Raw genomic sequence first — 21,190 nt, forward strand, 5'->3', positions numbered from 1 at the left:
AGCCTTCTTTCACCATCATTCACTCGTGATTGGCATGTTTCGATATGTCAGCGCGTAAATAATTTATGCAAAACTATTCAATGTGTAAATACTTAACTGCCAATTAAGTGCCACTACGTTACCAGAGTAATTTCCAATGGCGTTCCTTTTTTAATTTGCAATATTTTTCCTTTTTACGAGAGTACAACATTTTAACTATGCATGTAATTTCGCTAAGGAAATTGGCATTTTCCCTCGGGGCGCGCGCTACACATTGCTGCTATTACCCACGCTGTGGGTGGCTATTAAATTGGCCATGACCTCATACTTATACCTGCCTGCTGCTTTAACTGCGGCGCCTATGTACATAGCTAGCAGCTGCTGTTGTTGCTCTTTAATTTACTTGTATGTATTTTACTTATTTTTTGATGTTTTTTTTGTTTAAACTTAATAAACATTTGCTTAGCAAAATGAACCGCGTAAATAGAAAATAGTGATAAAAAATGAGGAGGGGGGTGGACAAAGGGAAGGGGAAGAAAAAGCAGGGATATTGCTATGGCATTAGAGCGTATTTTGTGTGACCAAAAAATGCTTGCTGTGAAGAAAAAGTTTTATTTATGTACATACATATGCACATTACACTGCATCACTAAAAAAAGTTGCAGTTTTCCGCCGGTGCTTATTACAAAATTTATTATATTTTAAGATGTCCACCAAAATATTTCGAAAAAAATTTTAAGATTTAAGTGAGCTAGACCGATTTGAAAATACCTCCCAAAATGGGGGTTTTTATGAATAAAAATAGTTTCTTAAAGAACTTTTTTTTTACTTTTTTTCAAAGATTGATTTACGAAAATCTTGAATAGCTGGGCCAAAACTATTCTGATTCGGATCTTTGTAGAAAGGTATTTTTCCACTGTTTATTTTTGTCCAAAAAATATCATTTGCGTCCCATTTTTTTTTTTTTAATACCAACACATCTTAATTCAACTTTGAATGACATTCGTTCATCCTACATTTCTCTTTCATCGTTTGAATGAATTTATTAGCAAAGAAATAAAAAGGGTGAGGAAATACCTGTCCAATGATTTAATTAATTAATATTTTTCCGAAATATTTTGATTGGCGTCTTAAAATATAATAGATTTTATAATTCTAATTGAAACACAGTACCGATTTTTTTTTGTATGGGGAGTGATCCAGTCTAATGTACATATGCATCCAAATCCACATGCTCTAACCTAGCGAGCATAGCAACTGATGACTTAAATTTAAATACCTGCTAATACACGTAGACACCTGTAAAAATGAGTGGTAGGAGAGAGGTGGCGCGGGGAGTATAGTTGCCGGGCACGCGTTGTTCTAAAAAAAAGGGGTGGAGCGGGGGGGGGCCTATACACTAACTGCTCTATTGTATTTATCCATACATGTCTACTATGTACATAAGTATGTGTTTACGTATGTTCATACGTCTTTGTTTGCACATTGCTCTTTAAGACAGTTCATAAAACATTTAGAGCAAGAATAATAAGTGATAAATATTTGCGCTTCACTTTTCTGCTTTAAAAGAAAAAATATTACAAATATTTTTATTTTTGTAGTTTTTTTTCGAACTTTACCTACCAGCAGCGGCAGCTAAGAAATCTGGCACAAAGGTCTACATTACATACAGTCATGTGAGAAATAATGGGACGTTTACAAAAAACACTGCCGGAAGAAAGTATTGGCACAGAGAATTTTTTACAATATATGCCACAATTTTTACTTAAATTTTTTTCGGCTAATTTTTTATAGAAATATGGTTCATACTACAACAAAAAAATATAAAAAAATGATTTGATTTGATGATGAAAACTCGGGAAAATACAATAAATTTTCATGCAAATTTTCAGCTTTTCAATCAGATTTTTAGAATTTTTTGAGTAGATTGAGCAGTGTTTTGTAGCCCAATAAATTTTATTATAATAAAGTGCAAGTTTGAAGTAGCTAGGACTTACCGTTGATTTTTGGCATTTTTTTTCACGGACAAAAAATTAGAATAAATTTTTTTGCATATATTGTGAAAAATTCTCTGTGCCAATTCTTTTTTCCGGCAGTGTAGTCTAGAATTATTAACTAAAAACCTGAAGGTAAATTGTGAATTGTTATTCCAAAAAAGAGCCGCCTACAATTTTGCAGCCTCTACAGCTACGTAAACAAATAAGAAATGTTTAAAACAGGGAATTTTTTGCCAGAAATAGCCGAAAGGTTTAATGCGCTAGGAGAATGGTGGCAATATAAAGCACGGAATGAATGCTTAGCATAAAAAACAAAAATACTCCCAACTTTAGTAAGGAATAATGTCGGCGTTATTGCTAATTCCATGTAAACAAATATTCCAAAAAATATTTAATACAAAATAAAAAATCCCAATTTGGTTTTTGTAAAATTATGTGAACTATTTATTCAAACGCAGTTGGCGATAGAGCTGAATGAGATCTGTGAAAAAATTTCAAATGTTATCAAAAACGAGTTTTATTTGAACGTCCACCTTTCCACGATGTGCGTGAACCCAATGCCGGATTTGCCTGTGCATTAAATTACAAAGCATATTTATTGGAAAGTTGGGTATTAAAAAATACCTGTGTAATTACAGTGGTGCTCCAGTATAACGAATTATAAATGTCAGGACCGTTCGTTAAACTGAAAATTCATTATATCGGAAACAAAAATTATGTATAACGCCAACATTTTTAACTGGCACACAATTTTCCCCATTTCAATGTCAATTAAAAATTCGACATAATTATCGAAAAATTAAGAAAGAGACCAACAAATAAATTTTCTAGAAGGTTAGGAAAATGTTAAAGAAACCTTGACTCTTTCGATTATTTCTTGCAAGTAGTGAAGGAAGAAAGGGCCCAAGAAATAAATTTTCTAGAAGGTTAGGAAAATGTTAAACAAACCTTGACTCTTTCGACAATTTTTGCAAGTAGTGAAGGAAGTTTGGGGTGTAAAAAAAGTTAAAAACAAAGAAACATGTATTGGAAGTTATTCTAAAAGCCACTTCTAACGAAGTAAGTGTTATAACTTGTTTCCACCGAGCATTAGATACAGTTTTGTTAGCTGTATTTCAGCAGAATCCCAGCTCAATTATGTTGGTCTAACAGAAACTGTTCAGTAACAGTGGTGGTCATATTATAAATATTAGAGTTGAGTGATTCACAAGTAGCCACATTGTCATTATGTCATACAATTTATAAAAGTTAAATATATTTTTAAGTGATCCGAAACAACCACAATACATTTTGAGACGATTAAAAATGTATGGTGACAATATGACTGTTATAAAACTTTGTAAATCATCCAAGCATAAAAAAATTGTCTCAATTTTGGCAAAGCAATGCGCAGTGCATCGAAATATGTACTTGGAAACAAAAAATGGTGCAAACGCTAACCGAAAAAGGCATGCTTGGGATCACCCTTAAGCAGTGATCACAACATTTGTACATATTTGTACATTTTGGCAGTCCCAGAGTAGTGCTGTCTAGTGATTTTTATCGAGAATGAGTTCAACACAATGACAGCTTTCCAAACAACACAACTCTGTGTAACTGTTAAAATATACAAATGTAAAAATCGTGTGATCTCTGCCTTATGTTGAGTTAACTTTTTGCAGTGACATCACTCAACATTTTGGGGCTTAACAGAGCTTTAACAGCAGGTAAGCTTATGATATTGGGCAAGTAAACAGTTCAGATATTAAAAAATTCAAATCCGTTGATAGGTTTTTAACTAAACATTTTTCCCTACTCGTAGTTGTTTAGTTACTTATACGATCTCGAAAATGTTTACCACTTTATGATGGTTTATCTTCTTTGCTGTTAGTTTGCATAAAAAAAAAAAACAAAAATAATATCCTGCACTGTTTGAAACGTGTATTCAGTCGTAATATAATTCGATTGCCAGAATTGAGTAAATAGCAAGCAAAATGGAACTGCAAGTAAAACCTTTAGAATAAATCCTTCAAAGTTCAAATTGAACCTTATTGAAAAAATTTAATATTCACAATATAGCGGGTACTCCCTACCCTAGATATTTGAATAATATTCCCCAAAAACTCCAAAAAATGGCTTCTCAAGTTGATAACTAACGTCATTGTCCATTGAATGTTCACACGTTAGTTCTAAACTTAACCGCATGTTATGGCCGTTACAACAACAACAACAACCGAAAAATAACCGTTAAATATCAAGATTTTTGTTTTTAGATCATTTCAAAATCGTTACTGTTTATTTTTTCATTCAAGAATAATCGTTAAATTTGGACATTTACTGTTTCGGTCAAAATTAATCGTTATTATGGATTTTATTCAGTCACTCAACCGTTGTAGTGGAAACTGCATTCTTATTAATTAAAATTAAATCTGAAAACAACGGTTATGATATAATCGAAAAAATATAAATAAAAGATAACTTAAGAAATTGATGAAAATAAAAATTCTTGATCGAAAAAATCAAATCATAAAATAACGGTTAAATTTGATCGGAAAATTATAAATCCTATTTTAACGATTAAATTATGATTTTTATTATAATGATCATATAATATTTTCCACATGACTGTATGTACACTACAAATTACGAAGCCCCCACAGTTAATGTAGAGTAGGGGTGTGGGTTATGGACGAGAATACATACATATGTATATAAATAGTGCTTACCAAAAATAATTGCTGCCAAAAGAATTTTTAAAATATTAAAAAAAAAATAATAAATTACTCAAAATTTGGCAAAAAGAGCAACGCTAAACGCCTATAACCGGGAACAATACATGTGTATGTACATATGTGTGTAAAAGCGCAAGACAGCCAGCAACAGCAGCCAAATCCGCTAGACAAGCGACGCAAATGAGGATTTCCCACAACAAAAATTTTACTTTTTCGCTTAAATACATATGTACATACCTAGGTACATAAATTATAGACACCTAGAAAATCGATATTCAACTAATGAATGTACTGTTTATCATTATGTAGCGCGGCGCTGGTTGGCGCTGACAACAGCGCTTTTTTACACACTACATTTACTGGTGGCTATAAAAAGCCGTGTAGCACTATGGACAGTGAGTGATGAAGGAGGCGAAGTGAGTTGAGTTGACGGCCGAAAAATTGCAGCACAGACGGCCAATAGACTGTTGGCAATGTTAATGGAACAATAGCTTAAGCTGCTGTGGAAATTGCCTGCTGCATACGTATGTACCAGGGATGTTGCGAATATATATTTACATTCGCATTCGCACCAAATGATACGAATATTTTGCGAATGCGAATGTGTACATGAAGGTAACGACCACTAAGCACATAATCGCAGCGTAACGCACATAAATATCTTACCTTAATTCACAAAGGCCCCAACCAACACTTTTTTTGAAACTGCGTTTATATTAAAATGCACCTTCAATAAAAATTTTTAAGTAAAAATAATTATAGAAATCTGATAGCGTGGTCCAAAATTATGCGGTAGCATACATAAAAAAAATATTCCGATGAATTGGTAACCTCCTCCTTTTTTAAAGTTGGTTAAAAATAAGTACATACAGTCGGTGTCAAATGTAAGTGTATACCTTGTTCTAATATAGTGTTCACAATTATTTTCATACAAATTGTTTTCATTCATTATCTATGAAAATATAGTTCATTCTGTATATGTACATATCTATATACATCAAAGTTTCACACTTTATATAAAGTTCACAAAAATTCAAACAATTTTCATAAAAATTTCAAAATGTTTGTTCAGAGTTTCTAGAGAATTTTCGAGTATGCAGCTTTGTAGCCTGTTCAATTCTATTGAACAGAGTGCAAGTTTCAAGTCCCTTGAGAGTACCGTTGATTTTTTAGATTTTGTTTGTGCGTTTTCTTCCATATAACGCGTGATCGGAATCAATTTTTCTTTATGTTATAGAATGTACTATACATATTTTCATAAATAATTAATCTGGCTTATCCTGAGTTCCGCCTGAAAAAAAATTCACCCGAAAATTTGTCATCCGCCCATAGTAAAACCATGGAAACCAAAAGTGAAAAGTAAACCGGTTCGGGGAAAATGAAACTCATGATAAGGCTGAATGAAAAAAATTGTGAACAAGGGGTACACTTAGATTTACCACCGACTGTATGTACATTAAGGCGTATCACGAAAAAAGTTTAGCGTCTTATTTGATAGTTGTGTCGAGAAAAAAATTTGGGTTTAAATCTTATTTATTCGGCCGTTACAATCGCTAAATCACGTTTTTTGCTATCAGATTTTTTAAGTTTCTATGTTACCGATAAGGCCTCGCTCAAGACTGTAACATTTAATAACATTTCTTTCATTAATTATTTAGATTTTATTGTTTTAAAAAGAAAAATATGTTTTTAATTGTATTTAATTTTACTTTATAAACTTATTTTATCTCTTTTCTACATAGTTTTTAGGTTGTATTGTTTAAAAAATAAACATATTTTTAAATTTCATTACATTTTGGGAAACTATTAAATTTTTGGAAACTATTTAATTTTTTTTCATCTTTTTATTAATTTTCGTTTCGTTTTTAGATTTGATTGTTTTAAAGAGGAAGACATTTTTTAAATTTAATTTTTAGAAACTTATTGCTAAAAGACAATTCGGGCAAATGTTTTTTAACTCATCAGTATTTCGAATGACAATGACAAAACTCGCCGCTATAACTATTGTCATGTTTATAATCAATTGTCACGTTTACAATGACAATTGCTATTATTTTCGTGATGACCTATTGAGTACGTGACAACGCTTAAACATATGTTAATATTTTCAGTTTTATTCGTTTTGCGGAAAAAGGTTATACATTTTTATTAAATAAAAACTGTGAAACCATTTTATTTGCCTAAATAGGTGTGTTAAAAAGTTATAATTTGTGTTTGCATATCGTAATAGTATCCATTGCAGAATATTAATCATGGAGAAAATAATTATGTGCGCGGCTATTGTTTTGGAGCAAGAAGGCTTCTGAGGGAACTCCGAGACAACAGTTTGTTTGAACAGTTTTTACCCGTTGCAGTTCAGGGTTGTCTTTACAAAACTGCAGCTGCTCTTGTGTGGTGCGTTCATATTTTCCATGCCTGAAATGAAATTTGCTATTATAAAATTACTCTCTTTTTCCGGCGTTTCGTAATCCATTGCGGTGTATTCTATTTAAAAGTAATCCAGTCTGTTGCAGTGGACAAAGGACAGCTGTTTCACTTTCCCCGCAATTTGCAAATAAAACGAGCTATTCGCTTGTCATTATACTATGACTACAGTTGATGACACGATAATGACAATTTAACTGTGGCAATTGACGGCTGTGACAACACGCGAATAGGACTGTAAAGCCCTCTCCTATCTTAAAGGCTAATTGAAAGATCTGCTAACGTTATTCTGTTTATCTTTTAGCAATCAATTTTTTAAAAAGTAATACTATTTACAATAATAATTAAAATTGAAGAAGAAGAAAATAATGGAATTAATAAAATAAATACATAAAATAATTTTCTAAACATTTCTTTCTATTTCTTTACTTAACTTTAATGTTCATCAAATGTTGTTAATGAATCATAACTGACTGTGAGAGGGAATTTTTCCAAATCGCTACCGAGAAACACCTTGCGTAATCACTAAATGACTGTCAATTTTATTGTTTTTTACAATTAAAATTTTTTGTTACTTATCTTTTAAATATCCATAATAATTCCTAGGCTCGTATGAACAAGTTGCATTTACAACTGCAAACACAATTTCTTATTAATGACCGCGATTTCTTTTCATTATTAGAAAACTTTTTGCGGGTGATAACCTTTATTTGGACACTACTGTGTAATGTGAAATAGTACACGTGTGTCTTGCGCTTACATGGCGCTTTAGAAAACCCAAAACCCCCACACCTAACGAAACCCGCTCTGCTTCAGTGCCGGCCTTGTCAAGTTTGATATAATTTTTTCGCGAATTCTGTTGATTTATTCTTCAAGTTTCGAGGCATACATACATCATATGTAGATACATATTTTTATTATTTTTACACTTTTACCCAAATACTCGGCATTCACTGTTGTTTGCTTTCTAATTTTAACGCCTCCATCGGCGTTTATTTTTGTGTTATTTATAGCAGTGCGACGTACTCAGTTCAAACTTTCCGTAGCAATGAACGTATGTATCTACATGTATGTACGTCGATATGCATTTTATTTTACATTTGTGCAAAAAACAAACTCGATCTGGCATCATCAAACACAAGAGCACTCCTCGGGCGTGCATTGCGAATCCGTGCCAGCAATTTTTGTTTTTGCAAATTATTGGCGTCTATTTCTTGTACGTCGTTTATCGCTATGTAAAATTCTTTATATTTGCTGGGGCAAGGAGAATATGTATAGTAGATTTGTAGTTGCTGTCGCTCCCAGGTGGCTGTAGCGGTGGGCAGGGAAGTGGCAGGTAATGGCATGCATATCTTTTTGGGGAAAGCCGCTGTGGTCACAAGACTTCCTTGTTCGGCTGCAATCCACTTCTATTAATTTTCTGTCATTCAGGCATTCAATTGAACGATTTTTTTTGTTTTTTTTTTTGCGTTGGCATTTCGTGAAATGTATAAATATTGCTAATGAAATGTTGCTAAATTTAAAACATGTGCAAAACTGCGTTGTAAAGGTATTTATAAACACATTATGCTACGCTATAAAATAAGTGGTTGGAAATAAAATAATAAATATTTTAGTTACGGCCAATTATTGCATTGTTAATTATTTTATTCCTTTAGACGATGAAATTTATTTTAAGAAATAAAATGATAAAAAATAGTAATAAATAATAATATTTGGGTTAAATATTTGCATTGGCCGCGTGCTTTCGCACTGCGATTTCAAGCGATTCCAATTGAATTGATTGGTATTCACTTTTTGGGTAGTCTTTTGGAAATAAACTTTCGAAAGACAAACACGCGATTAAACGTAAGTGCGGGAGAAACTTAGTTGACTAGTTAAATTTACATTACCAGGTCTTTGTGGAACCATATCAAAACTTTTTATATCGAAAATTTTAAAAATTTAAATGGAAACTTTATTTACCGGTTATAAAATTTTTGTTTTTAATAAACTAAAATAAAAATAAAAAAAAATTTGATTAAAGTAGAATAAAAAATATACATAAAGCAACAAAAAGAAAATATAAAACAATAGAAACTAAATTTAAAACAACGCAAACGAAATACAAAACATTAGAAACAAAAAAATACATAGCAATGTAATAAATAGAAAACAATGGATACAAAATATAAAACAATAGAAACAAAATATAAAAAAAGAAGCGAAAATTAATTAACAGAAGCAAAATAAAAAACTATAGAAACAAAATATAAAACAATAGAAACATAATTTAAAACAATAGAAACAAAATGTAAAACCATAGAGACAATTTAAAACGATAAAAACAAAATATAAAGCAATCGAAACAAAATAAAGATAATATTAACATAAAAATTAAATTTAAATTTAAATAAAATTAAAATTTAAGTAAAATTAAAACTAAATAAATTTAGAATTTAAATAAAATATAAATTAAATAAAATTAAATTTTAAATTTATTTAATTTAAATTAAATTAAAAATGAAAATCAAAAAATTAAATTCAAATAAAAATTAAAACTCAATTGAAATGAAAATTAAATTCCAATAAAATAAAAATATAGAAAAATAAAAAAACTTAAAAAATGATAAAGTAAATAAAAAAAATTCAATTAAATTAAACTTGATTTTAAACTAGAAGATAAATTAAAATAAAGTATAAAAGGTCTTCTCATGTCAACGTCGATAACTTTGTTACTTTCGAGCCTTTCGAGGCTTTCCCCAGTTGATGGAAGGAAATATCCCGAATATTGCAAAAATAAAATAATTCCTGTTTATTACCACTAAACAAAAATTTGATTTTCTCTTCCTTCGCTTAATTTAGGCAATGGCACCATTGACTTTCCCGAGTTCTTGACAATGATGGCACGCAAAATGAAGGATACCGATAGTGAAGAAGAGATCCGAGAAGCCTTTAGAGTATTTGATAAGGATGGCAACGGCTTCATTTCAGCGGCTGAATTACGTCACGTCATGACAAACTTGGGTGAAAAGTTAACAGATGAGGAAGTGGATGAAATGATCCGGGAGGCTGATATCGATGGTGACGGTCAGGTCAATTATGAAGGTATGCATCTTCTGCTACATAATACGTACACATCTATGTATATATCGACATGTAGCGGCAGCTTTTAACTTGGTGTATAAAAAACATTTATGTAAATAATTTAACTTCTAAATGCATATTTTAAGTGGATGAGCAGCTGATACCAAGGTGAGGTGCTGGTGTCATGCTTTTGTGATGGAGTGAATTGGAATGCGTGTGCTGCCATTTTTAGAAACATGCTGCAGCTGCGACTTTAATGTTATTAGTTGACGTTTGCCAAACTCTCTCGTAAAAAACGCCAAATTAAGAATGTAAAAGAGCGGCATGTATAAATGTTTTCCGTCCCAAGTTACAACGAAATGCTGTTACGACCCCACCTACATACTGCATACACCTGGGGGCATTAGCACACCACCGCCACCACGTCTTTATGCCGCACGATGTTGTGTAGTTGCCTACTACCAATGCTTGCCTTCCTATTTATTTAGGCGCACGTGGCCGTACATATCAACACATCATTTTGAAAGGTTACCCTTACTTTTGCAAAAATTCAGGTGCTTTTATTATTTCAGTCAATTTATCAGAGTTGTTTGTTTCTTACGGAATGCTCTACTGCGTGCGGCGCCGCACCCTTAGCATCGCCAACGCATGTGCGTGTTATTTTATTGTAGGGCAGTTTTTGTTTGCTCTACTGCCACGCTGGTTGCTCATCTTCAATCACTTTAATGCTTTAGTTTGCCACTACCCAAACAAAAAATCTCTAAAAGGTTTACTATCCAAACACATTGCTACGCACGCAAACGCTTGTACCACTTGGCAAACATTATCCATCAGCACAGTCCTGCCCATTCTAAGCGAATGTTAGCAAGTATCAGTTGCTTGCTGTTATTCTCTTTGCCAATTGTAATATATTAGCTGTGCTTTTAATGGCTTATGGGCAGGGGTGGGGTGCTGTAATAGGTTCAGCAGGTAGCTGCACTTCTTTGCCATCGCCTTTTTATTTTCATTCACCAAGTGTGTGCAAATGTAAAAAAAAACCGCACAACACTTGGCTGCATCACATTTTGGGCCCTACCGCCCCTACACAACACACAGCAATGATTAGTTTTTATTAGCCTTGCCCGTCCATCAACCTTCATGTTTGCTCTTAATGTTTGCTTTTTTTTTTGTGTAGTGTTTGGTAAGAGAATTGGCATAAAAGCATTGATGATTGTCGTTAGAGCCTTTCATACATACTCATCACATGCGCATACATATGTACATAAATACATACAATGTTGTGCAAACAATCAGCGTTAAATCGTAATGTTTACAACCATAGGATTAGTTGGCTGGATGAGCCGTTAAGTGACTGAACTCTGCATGTGTTTGTATGAGAGTGTAGGCGGTTGGCTGTGGGTAGCAGGTTATATAGGTTGGCATACATTTTAAATGACTTGAAAGTCTATCCCGTTTCACCTAAAGTATAAACATACATCCACACCAATGCATACATACTTTGTTTCCAAAAGCAAATTTATTAGGTCCTCACGAACTTTTGGCACGGTGCCATGTTCGGAAGGTTTGCTTTGTTCCTTACTTTATCACATACATATGTATGTACATATGTGTATGCATACGAAGAGTACAGACGTATGTATATTAATATGTTAGCTTTTTGCCTTTTATTTATTTATTTTATTTCATTTTTCTTCATTTTTCGTACTAAACGTGATCGTGTCGTATATGCGAAAAATTCCGCGTAATTTGCTTACCTCCGAATAATAGAAACATTTTATGTTAATTGCTTGCATTCGAGACACAATAGTTTCGCCTTTTTAGTTGCCCTCTAATTTTCTGGCTTTTGCTCAATGTTGTTGCCAATCTCTGTTTATTGTCTTTTTTCATATGTATGCACTATAGTGTATATACACATAAATATAATTTCTTTGCCTTTTTTCTTCCTCCTATACTGTTATTACTCACTGGCCCCTTTTTGTGCGATCACAAGTCATTGGGTGTGTTGAAGTCTCTTAATCAGGCGGTTCGGTTGTAATTTATGAGTAATTCGAGATAAATGCTGTGGAAGGCGAAATTTCGTAGTGTATATTAGCAAAGATTTCAATATGAGTTTTCGAGTGTAAAAAATACAAATTAGAAAAATTAGAGGTGAAACTACATTTAATTTATACTTACACGTGTCTTATTTGCAATTAATCATCGGATTGTGAGTACTAAATATTGTTTTATATTGTTCCGCTTTCACCTAAGTGAGTTATTTCTTTTGATTTATTGTTTGTTTGCATTTTTGAAATTTCTAAAATGCAATTTGGTTTTCGAAAAAAATGCTGAAATTATTATGTGACGATAATTAAAGACAATTTTTATTAGTAGTAATTTTATTATCTAAACATTTTGATTTTCGAAATTTTCGAAAATTCGAAATTGAGTTTTTTTCTTAAATATCGATAAGAATTTCTAATTTTTTATAGGCATAAATATTTCTTAATTCGGAAGTCCAAAGTTCCGATGAACTGTAGAATTTTACTACCGGTTGTGTTTATTAAGTTAAGGAAGCAAAAATGGCATTTTATAAACAAAAAGTAAAATTCTTTGCTTTTTTACATCAAAAACGTTTTGTTTTCTAAAGTAAATTTTTGTTTTAATTCTCGAAATGCGTATATTAAAATTTTTGTTCTCAAAACGCAGCAGTCTGCGATTTCGGCACTTCGAAAAAAACTGTTAATGTTCGAATAAGTTGCTACAGCAAAATCGTATTGGTGTGTGTGGTTGCTCATTTAAATCTGTTGTCGGTTTCACTGGTATAGTTTCGAACCGACAGATATCGCAAGTGTGTGGGTGCCTATAAGATAAAGCTCAATTAGCAGATAACTTTGTAATTTTTTCAACCTGCATTTTATTACAGTTAAATTCAGTGGACTGATCAAAAATCTAAAAATTTTCATGAATATTAATGGAAATTTTATAGAATTTTCCTGGTTTTTGTACCAGGTTTAGAATTTTGATTTTATTTTTTTTGTTGTACTAAATATAACCCAAATCTTTATAAAAAAAATAACACAAATTTTTTTTAGCTTGAACCATTTTGACTGGCAGTTATTGTACACAGGATTCGTTTACGTGAATAGCATTTAGATTTTGTTTTCGAATTTTTTAAATATCGGCGTGTAACATTTGATGCCAAAAATTGGATTTGCCCACACAACCTCTTGGCTCAATCCTTACCCATTCGTCCTGAAATATACTAGCCAGAAATGCGATTGCTTTATAAAAAGGAAAACCTTTTTGAAATATGAGTGTTTTTAGTCTCTAAAAATAATAAATAATAAAAATGAAATTATCATCTCAATTTTCAGAATGACTAATACACATACATACGCATTTTAGCTGGTTTTGAGTAAAATTTAATTCTGAAAGTTCCCCCATTTTTCGTAGTCACTTTTATAGGCACCCGCATGTAATGCTTATAAGACGTGTAAGGAAAACACATTATTAAGGATCTGTGGAAACTCCATTTTAAAAATTTCTATAAATTTCGAAAATATGAAAATCCACAACCTAGTAATAAAAGATCAAGAAAGCTCAAGCATGTCGATTTATTTAAATTGGACTGAAAATATTTGAAATATTTTTTTTTTGTCCAAAACATATTGATAAAGGTTTTATTTGTGTCTATATTATAGACCATACAACATTCATTTATTACTAATTTTTTGCATATCTGTTTCGGAAATACCAATTTTTTTCAAACTTTATTTTGTAAGCACTTAATTTTTTAGCATTTATTTTTACCTTTTTTCTAACATTCTACGTTTATATCTCTATTTTTGACATTCCAGCGTAAATAGGAGCTTTTGAAAATAAAATTCGAATTTCAAATCGGCTCAAGTACAAGTTTTCAAAGCGATTTTTTCTGCCTTTACTATTCGATGTTATTTTTTCGAACATAAAAATTTCTTGTACGTCCATCTGAGCCAGTAATAGTTAGTATATACATACGTATATACATACGTATTTACATATTTTTATAATCCTATTACCTATTTTCTGTATTCGTAACTAAATCAACATCAGCTTTTTTTTTATTAGTAAGCTTTATCGCCATTTCCTTGCTGGCCCATAGCTTTTTTGCTACTTTCGCTTTAAAATAAAAGTCGTCATAATTTTTTCGCTGCGCCATTGATTTCCCATCCATTGTTGTTACTCACATAAAGTGCTAGTTTCTTATATATGTAAATATTTATTGTTTATATTGAATGATTTTGCTTGCTACCAACTATGGCTAGCTTAGTTTAGTGTAGGTGGGGCTTGGATTCATTTTCACACATCACTACCTTTTATGCAAACACACATTTTTCTTTCTAAACGTTTTTTGCGCGGGCGTCATTTGAACTTTAAATATAATTTGCGAAAAATTGCGCAATTCGCATGTGATTGTAAAAAAGGCAATCGGTGGGGGAGAGTTGATGTTAAGCTTATAATTAAATTATTATGAAGCTGATCAACACAGAGCGATATTTATGTGAATGGCAACTACGTGTATACATATGTTGATGAGTGGTTGAACAATAACATATTGATGTCATTCGGGAAAAGTTAGTCATACTTTACTGTTTTAAATGTACATATGTATAAATAATATAGTCAAATGCAGTGAAATTTTTCTACGTCATTGTTTTAAGACTTTAAAGTTGGCCTAATATGTTCATTCATTTTTAGGTGAAATATTGTTTTCCGACCAAAACAAAAAATTTATCCACAGCAGTTTTCTTTGACCTCTATACTCTTCGTCTTTATGGGTCGAGAGTCACTGAAGGTTGTGACGGAACTCTCTATGAATAATGTCTCTCAGTGGTTGTTTGATTTACGTGTCTGTTCAGGTGCTCGCGTCTGTAGTACCTTTCTAGAACTGTCCATTACTGGGAGCATTGGGGCCTCGCTGTGCAAGTGATGTTCAGGCGACATCAGAAGGCATCGTCCCAGCAATCACAATCTCTAATGTTAGATAAACATTTTGATTTTACTTTACGATTCTAATGTATTTCATGAAGGGAAAATCAAATTAGAGAGATATGTTAGAATTCGATTAGAATATAATTAGAGAAACACTAGATATCGAGAGAATTATCCATGCTATAATTATCGACAGTTTCTCTAATCGTCTTTTTATCTTTTAGCTTAGATAAACACATTAAAATTCGAATCATTTTCTAATCGTTCTCTAAAAGCATAAACATACGGCAGCGTTGATCCGGATCAACTCGGGAATTAACTGCACTTGATCCGGATTAAGTCCGAGTAATCCGGATCAACGCTGCCATCTGTTTAAGCTTTAACCTAAATGTTTGTTGGGCTGTCGCTGTCCGCAGTGCGGCGTTTTGGCAAGTTTGTGGCTTCGACCACTGCGTACAAGTAGTCACCGGCCGGTTGGTGGTCGCGGGTAGTCGAGGGTTTTCTTCTGCAGCTATCGTTCCTGAAATTCTGCAATGTGGTAACACGATGGATAACTAAATTAACCTTAGCCTAGACATGTAGTTTCACTGACTCCAAATCTGCCGGAATATTTACTGCAATTCCTAATAGACTCGATATGCTGTTGATAAATAGGACTTAATGAAAATATTTATTGTTGAAATAATTCATTGCCGAAAAAGCTCCCGTTCGAATACCTACCCATCAGATCTCAGTTATTATCACCCGAGCGTACCACCCTATTGCCGGTAAATTAAAGCTCACCAAAAATCATTAAATTTCTGCTAAGGAACTATTTCGATTATTCCAGTTCCAACAATTTAAAAACAAATTTTATTGCCGAATGTATCACCGAAAAACGTAAAAAGGCGACCAAATTTTTTTAGAAATGGCTTTGCAAAAATACTTTAGACTCACAGGTGTATGGCGAACTTTTTTTGTTCGCTTGTAAGGTGGTAACAGTCTACAGTATTGAAATTTATTGACTCATACACCAAGTTGAATGTTGCTGTTACTCAAAAATTTGTTAACTGTATTTACTCAACTAATTGTGGTTTATTTCACTTTGTCTTTTGCAGAATTCGTGACTATGATGACATCGAAGTGAGCAGATAAATTACTTGTTTTTAAGCCTTTCTATGTTTTTAAGATGTTGACGAAGACTGTAGCTGTGCGCCACAACATCGCGCGACGCTGTTGCTATGGAAACCATTAAAAAATGCAAAAATATATAAATCTTGAAAAAAGGAGAGAATTAAATTTATAAATAAACATTTAAAAAACAGAATACATTATAATAAATTACACTTTAATATTTAAAATAAAGATAAATAAAACTTACAACTCAATGTAATAATGATGATAAAGGCATACACCAATACATTACACACGACACCCATTCTAAAACTCTTTCACACACACACACACACACACATACAAAAAGCCATATACAAATACATTTCACTAATAAGAACAGCTTTACATTTCCTATATGAGCACTAAACATCAACAACAACAACAGCTAGTAGATATATATGTACAATACTATATATGTATTTATTGCGTGCGTTAGGCGCAAGGTCCATTTGTAACAAATGGTCCTCCTTGGAGCGCGCCAGAGGTGATGCCGCAATCGTGTACTCTAATTGAAGAAATTGTGTTTAGAAGAAATATTAAAACAAAAAAAAAACTGTTTGCTGATGATTACTCCACAAGAATGATACATTAAATAACACAATTATAAAGCATTTTAGTCAAATGATGGAAATCATAACATCACAACCAACAAACACGCAACACAAATGCATTGAGAAATTGAAAAGCATGCGAAAAAGTTAAAGTAATGCAAAACAAAAGAAAAACAGAAAAATAAAAAAACATTCAGTGGTATAAAAAAGCTAAGAGGTTATAAATAAACATACATATATTCCATTAAAGACACACAAGCAAAGCAAGAAAAGAAAATCAAATGCAAAAAAAAATTAAAAAATATGCAAATGCAAATGCAAAGAGAAGCAACAGTTAATAAACACATACGTACATTATATATAAATTACAAAAACCAAAAAAGCAAAAGCAAAAAAATGAGAATCTATTAGCTATGGATTAGTAATGTAAAATCGATCAATCAATCGCAACAATTGACAGGCAAACGAAACCAAAACCAAACACAACAACCACTCAAAACATTCAACCAACAAACAACAAGCAAACATTCAGCAACAAAAAGAAAAGAAAATATAACAAACAAGTCTTATTAAATTGTATTTAAAGTTAAATAAAACAAAATTAAGAACAAATGAAAAGAAAAGGCAAAAGAATTGATTGAATAGGCACAGAGCAGAATACAAATACTTCCATGTATGTATTTGTGTAGCGAAGCTTAAGTGGCGTTAGAAAGCAACAATGATGCGAGCAGGAATGCAAGATGCAAACACAATAGACAACAAAAGCAAGAAAAAAAAATGTAATTGCATTCAAGCCAAAAAAAAAACTTAAATATTGCTAACTCAAACGCCGCCTAAGCATACGAAAAATCGGTTTACATCAAGAAATGAATATGTACTTAGAATGCAGTTAAAGCAATGAAATGCAAGTTAAGCGTTTAAGAAAAAGAGCAGCTAGCAGGAAATTTATGAAAAATTTAATAAAACATGTAAAAACAAAAAAAAAAATTGAAAGTGTTTAGTGTGCAACTATGTGAGCATGTGTTGATGAGGTGGTGGGAGAAGGGGGATGCGTGGCAGGAAGGTTGTGCAAGGTTGAAGACTGGTGAAGGGTAAAAGTGGGTGGAATGTATATGAGTCGTCAAGGGCAAACGAAGCTGGCAATTTATTGAGTGGCTATGACTTGAGCGCGAGGTGCTTGTTTAAAGGCAAAGCATTGGAATTGCATGCAAATTTTATATTTTTTAATAATTTTTAATTAAAATGGAAAAAGAAAACTTGCATTGCGGTAAACAGCAGAAATGTGGTGGTAGCATCTAGAGTGAATGTAAAGATTTTATCAAAATGAAATATGTTAGCCCTAGCTTTTTATGTTTTATAAGAGGCACGCAAATATTTAAAAACATACAACGAACTGGTAAGGACGCAAACATGCAACAGCAATAACAAACTGGACATGCACATGAAAGATTGGATGCATTACGATATCCTATTTGTGACTGTAAATGCGTGGTTTGACTGAATATATTTCCTTTAAAAAGGATATTAACTTAAACTAGAATCAGAAAGGCGGGGGAAACTTGCAAAACTTCCAAGGTCCGTTGTTTTTTTACAGTGTTGAGTGAACTTATAATCGGCACATATTTTTTATAATCTATCTCAAAACTTAAATTTAAATATTTCCACGAGAGTTAGTTGGGGTATTCGCTTAAATTGGGAAAATCGTACTATTAGCTCGTATTTCTCGAGTTGTCAAAGTTTTAATAAAAATACGAGTTTTCCACTTTTCAAGTTTGAGGGAATCGCCTAAATATTTTAAACACTTTGCCTAAAAATAAAAATCTAAGGGGTTATACGTTTGTATTTTTTCTAAAAAAAAGTAGCACGTATATCTTTTCAGAAGCACCGCAACTAGCTAGCACCTGCGAGACTACGCCCACATACTGTGGCTGGATTCTACGTCAATCTTTTTTTATTCAAAATTCAGGTTATGAAGGATATGGCTGCCTAAAAATATGCAACATCACATCTGACGTACTGCAAAACTTGACAAAGATCATTTTCCGTCTCTTATTGTATATGTTGTATATTTCTATGCAGAGCGATTTTTTTGCATTCAACTGCCGGGTGCGCACATATGTAATTGGCTTTAATTGGACAAATTCTTTTCAGACAGTTTACAGCGTCTACTTCGTCACGCAGCAACGCTGAGTGAATGGAAATTTGTGAAAAGCTAGCTGCGACACGCTCACTGGCATTGGTTGAAACGCCTCTAAAGTAGGTCCCAGCATGTGCTACGGAAATTAATAAGTAATTTTTTCGAATTGAATTTAATTTATGCAACAAATTTTCATATTTTACATTTATAGTGTGAATCCGGTAAACATCCATTAACGGTATTGATAATTGTATTTCCAAAAAAAAAAAAACGAAAGCAAACCACGGTATTTTCCACTCAAGCAGTCAGTATCAACCCACGCTTTTGCCTACGCTAGTACTGCTCCTCTGTTGCCAAGCCGCATAGACTGGAACGAAAAGGACTAGGACTTGGACTTGGACGACGACAATGTGAACAGCAACAACAATAAAACCGAATAAGAGAAAAAGTAACAGCAAACAAAAATTATGTACATTTCCCATTGTACCTACATGCAAAATAATAACAAAACGAAAAACACAAAAACAAAATATTTAAATATATACATACATACATACCTGCATGTATAAAAAAAAATGCAAAAAAAATTTATCAAATGTGTGCTTTAGACAGCCAGTCTCAGTACTACAGTCTTAGTCTGTCGACAGTTAAAAAGCAAAAGAATTATGAATTACAAAAACAGTCTCAAGCAACAGCTATCTGTCTTTGCGTCTAATTACGTATTATCTTAAGCGATTTATTATTATGACGATTATTATTTCTACGCATTAATAATACATAAAAAAGAATAGTTTGTTTAGATAAATGATAAATTGATGTAAATCGAAGAAGAATGTCAAGACTATTTGTACTTAATTGCTATATGCATATACTTAAATAATTTAATTATGCATTTTGAAGTACATAAATAAAACATGTGGTGTAATGCTGACTTAAAAATACATGCATATGTATATTTGTATATCTACGGATATAATTATATTTAATTGATTATGCAAACAACTGCAATGATGTTTCAAAAAAAAAAATCCTTCCCATCCCAACAAACATTTAGGTTAGAGAACAATTATAAACCGATTCGAATTCTAATGTGTTTCTCTAAGGTAGAAGGTTAGAAGACGATCAAATAAACTGTCGAGAACTAAAGCATTCTCCACAAAAAGGGGACTTAGTTTAAGATACCGAGAAAAAGGTTAGATATCAAGTCGTATTCTGACGACGAATTCTAATTGGTTTCTAATTCTAGCGATTTTCTAATCATTCTCTAATTGGATTTTAACATAGTTCTCTAACCTTCGAGAAACATTCGAGAACTACATTAGAATTCTAATGTAAAACAAAATGTTTCTCTAACGTTAGAGACTGTGTTTGCTGAGAGTAGCAAAACTTTAAAATATCAGGATATTTGTCGCGTGGTGTTCGTTAACGTCAAACGAGGCCAAAAAGGTAACATATTGCAGAAAAAAGTAAGGTGGCTTTAAGGAAATTAATTTTGAAGTTTTTTAATTCATTGTTCTTGATTGTCTGCATAAAAAAATAAAGAAAACACGTTTCCAACGAATTAATTGCAATTTTAAGAACTTCGAATTTTTGAAAACTATGTCGAAAAGTCGAAACTAGTTTTGGAATTTTTCCCTGTTCAGAATAAAACTTGTTTTCATAATTTAGAATTTTCGAACATAATCTTCGAATTTTCGAAATCGGTTTTCAAATGATCTTTGCAAACTAATATTGGCTAAAGCATGTATAGACAATTTAAAATGCATGTACATATGTATATGCCAAATTAAATTCAAGGAAGTTATGAAAACATAAGGAAACAGTGTGCTTAAAATATCAGACTTCTAAGTAAAAAAATTAAGGCGAATTTTAAGAATGCACATGGCTACTGTTGTTGAATGAAAGTCTCATTGACGACTTTCTAAAACATTGAAAATAATCTTGTAACAAGGTCATATCTGCGACCAACGCCAATTGCGAAGAGCGAAAATTTTCCATTTTGTTGTATTCTCATAACTAAAATATGTAAGACTTTGTTCGAGTTGCAATCACAGCGGCAGTGTTGCGCAAATTATTAAAGTATCACGTTCGATGTGAATTTCTAACAACGTTTTGTCATTTGGGCAGTTGCAACAGTGTTGCAAATGTTCATGAGTGCGACAGTAATGCCGCTTTTATTGCGCGGCTCGAACAGGCCCTAATTCTTATTTCTTAATA

The 21,190-nt window shown here is 32.3% G+C and overlaps 1 protein-coding gene across 2 annotated transcripts in view; it reads left to right on the forward strand.

Moving 5' to 3' along the window:
* Window positions 1-17,210, forward strand: part of LOC118744996 (calmodulin) — a 50,406-nt gene extending 33,196 nt beyond the window's left edge. Inside the window, exons 4-5 of one of the 2 annotated variants that reach the window (XM_036478477.1) lie at window positions 9,956-10,198; window positions 16,228-17,210. In XM_036478477.1, coding sequence (XP_036334370.1) covers window positions 9,956-10,198; window positions 16,228-16,256 — 272 coding nt within the window. In that variant the 3' untranslated portion in view covers window positions 16,257-17,210. The remainder of the gene's footprint in view (window positions 1-9,955; window positions 10,199-16,227) is intronic. The other variant, XM_036478478.1, reaches the window with a different exon arrangement.
* The last annotated feature ends 3,980 nt before the right edge of the window (window positions 17,211-21,190 follow it).

Source organism: Rhagoletis pomonella, unplaced genomic scaffold (assembly GCF_013731165.1).
Source record: "Rhagoletis pomonella isolate Grant_MI unplaced genomic scaffold, Rhpom_1.0 Rhpom_scaffold_00008, whole genome shotgun sequence".
NCBI lineage: Eukaryota > Metazoa > Arthropoda > Insecta > Diptera > Tephritidae > Rhagoletis > Rhagoletis pomonella.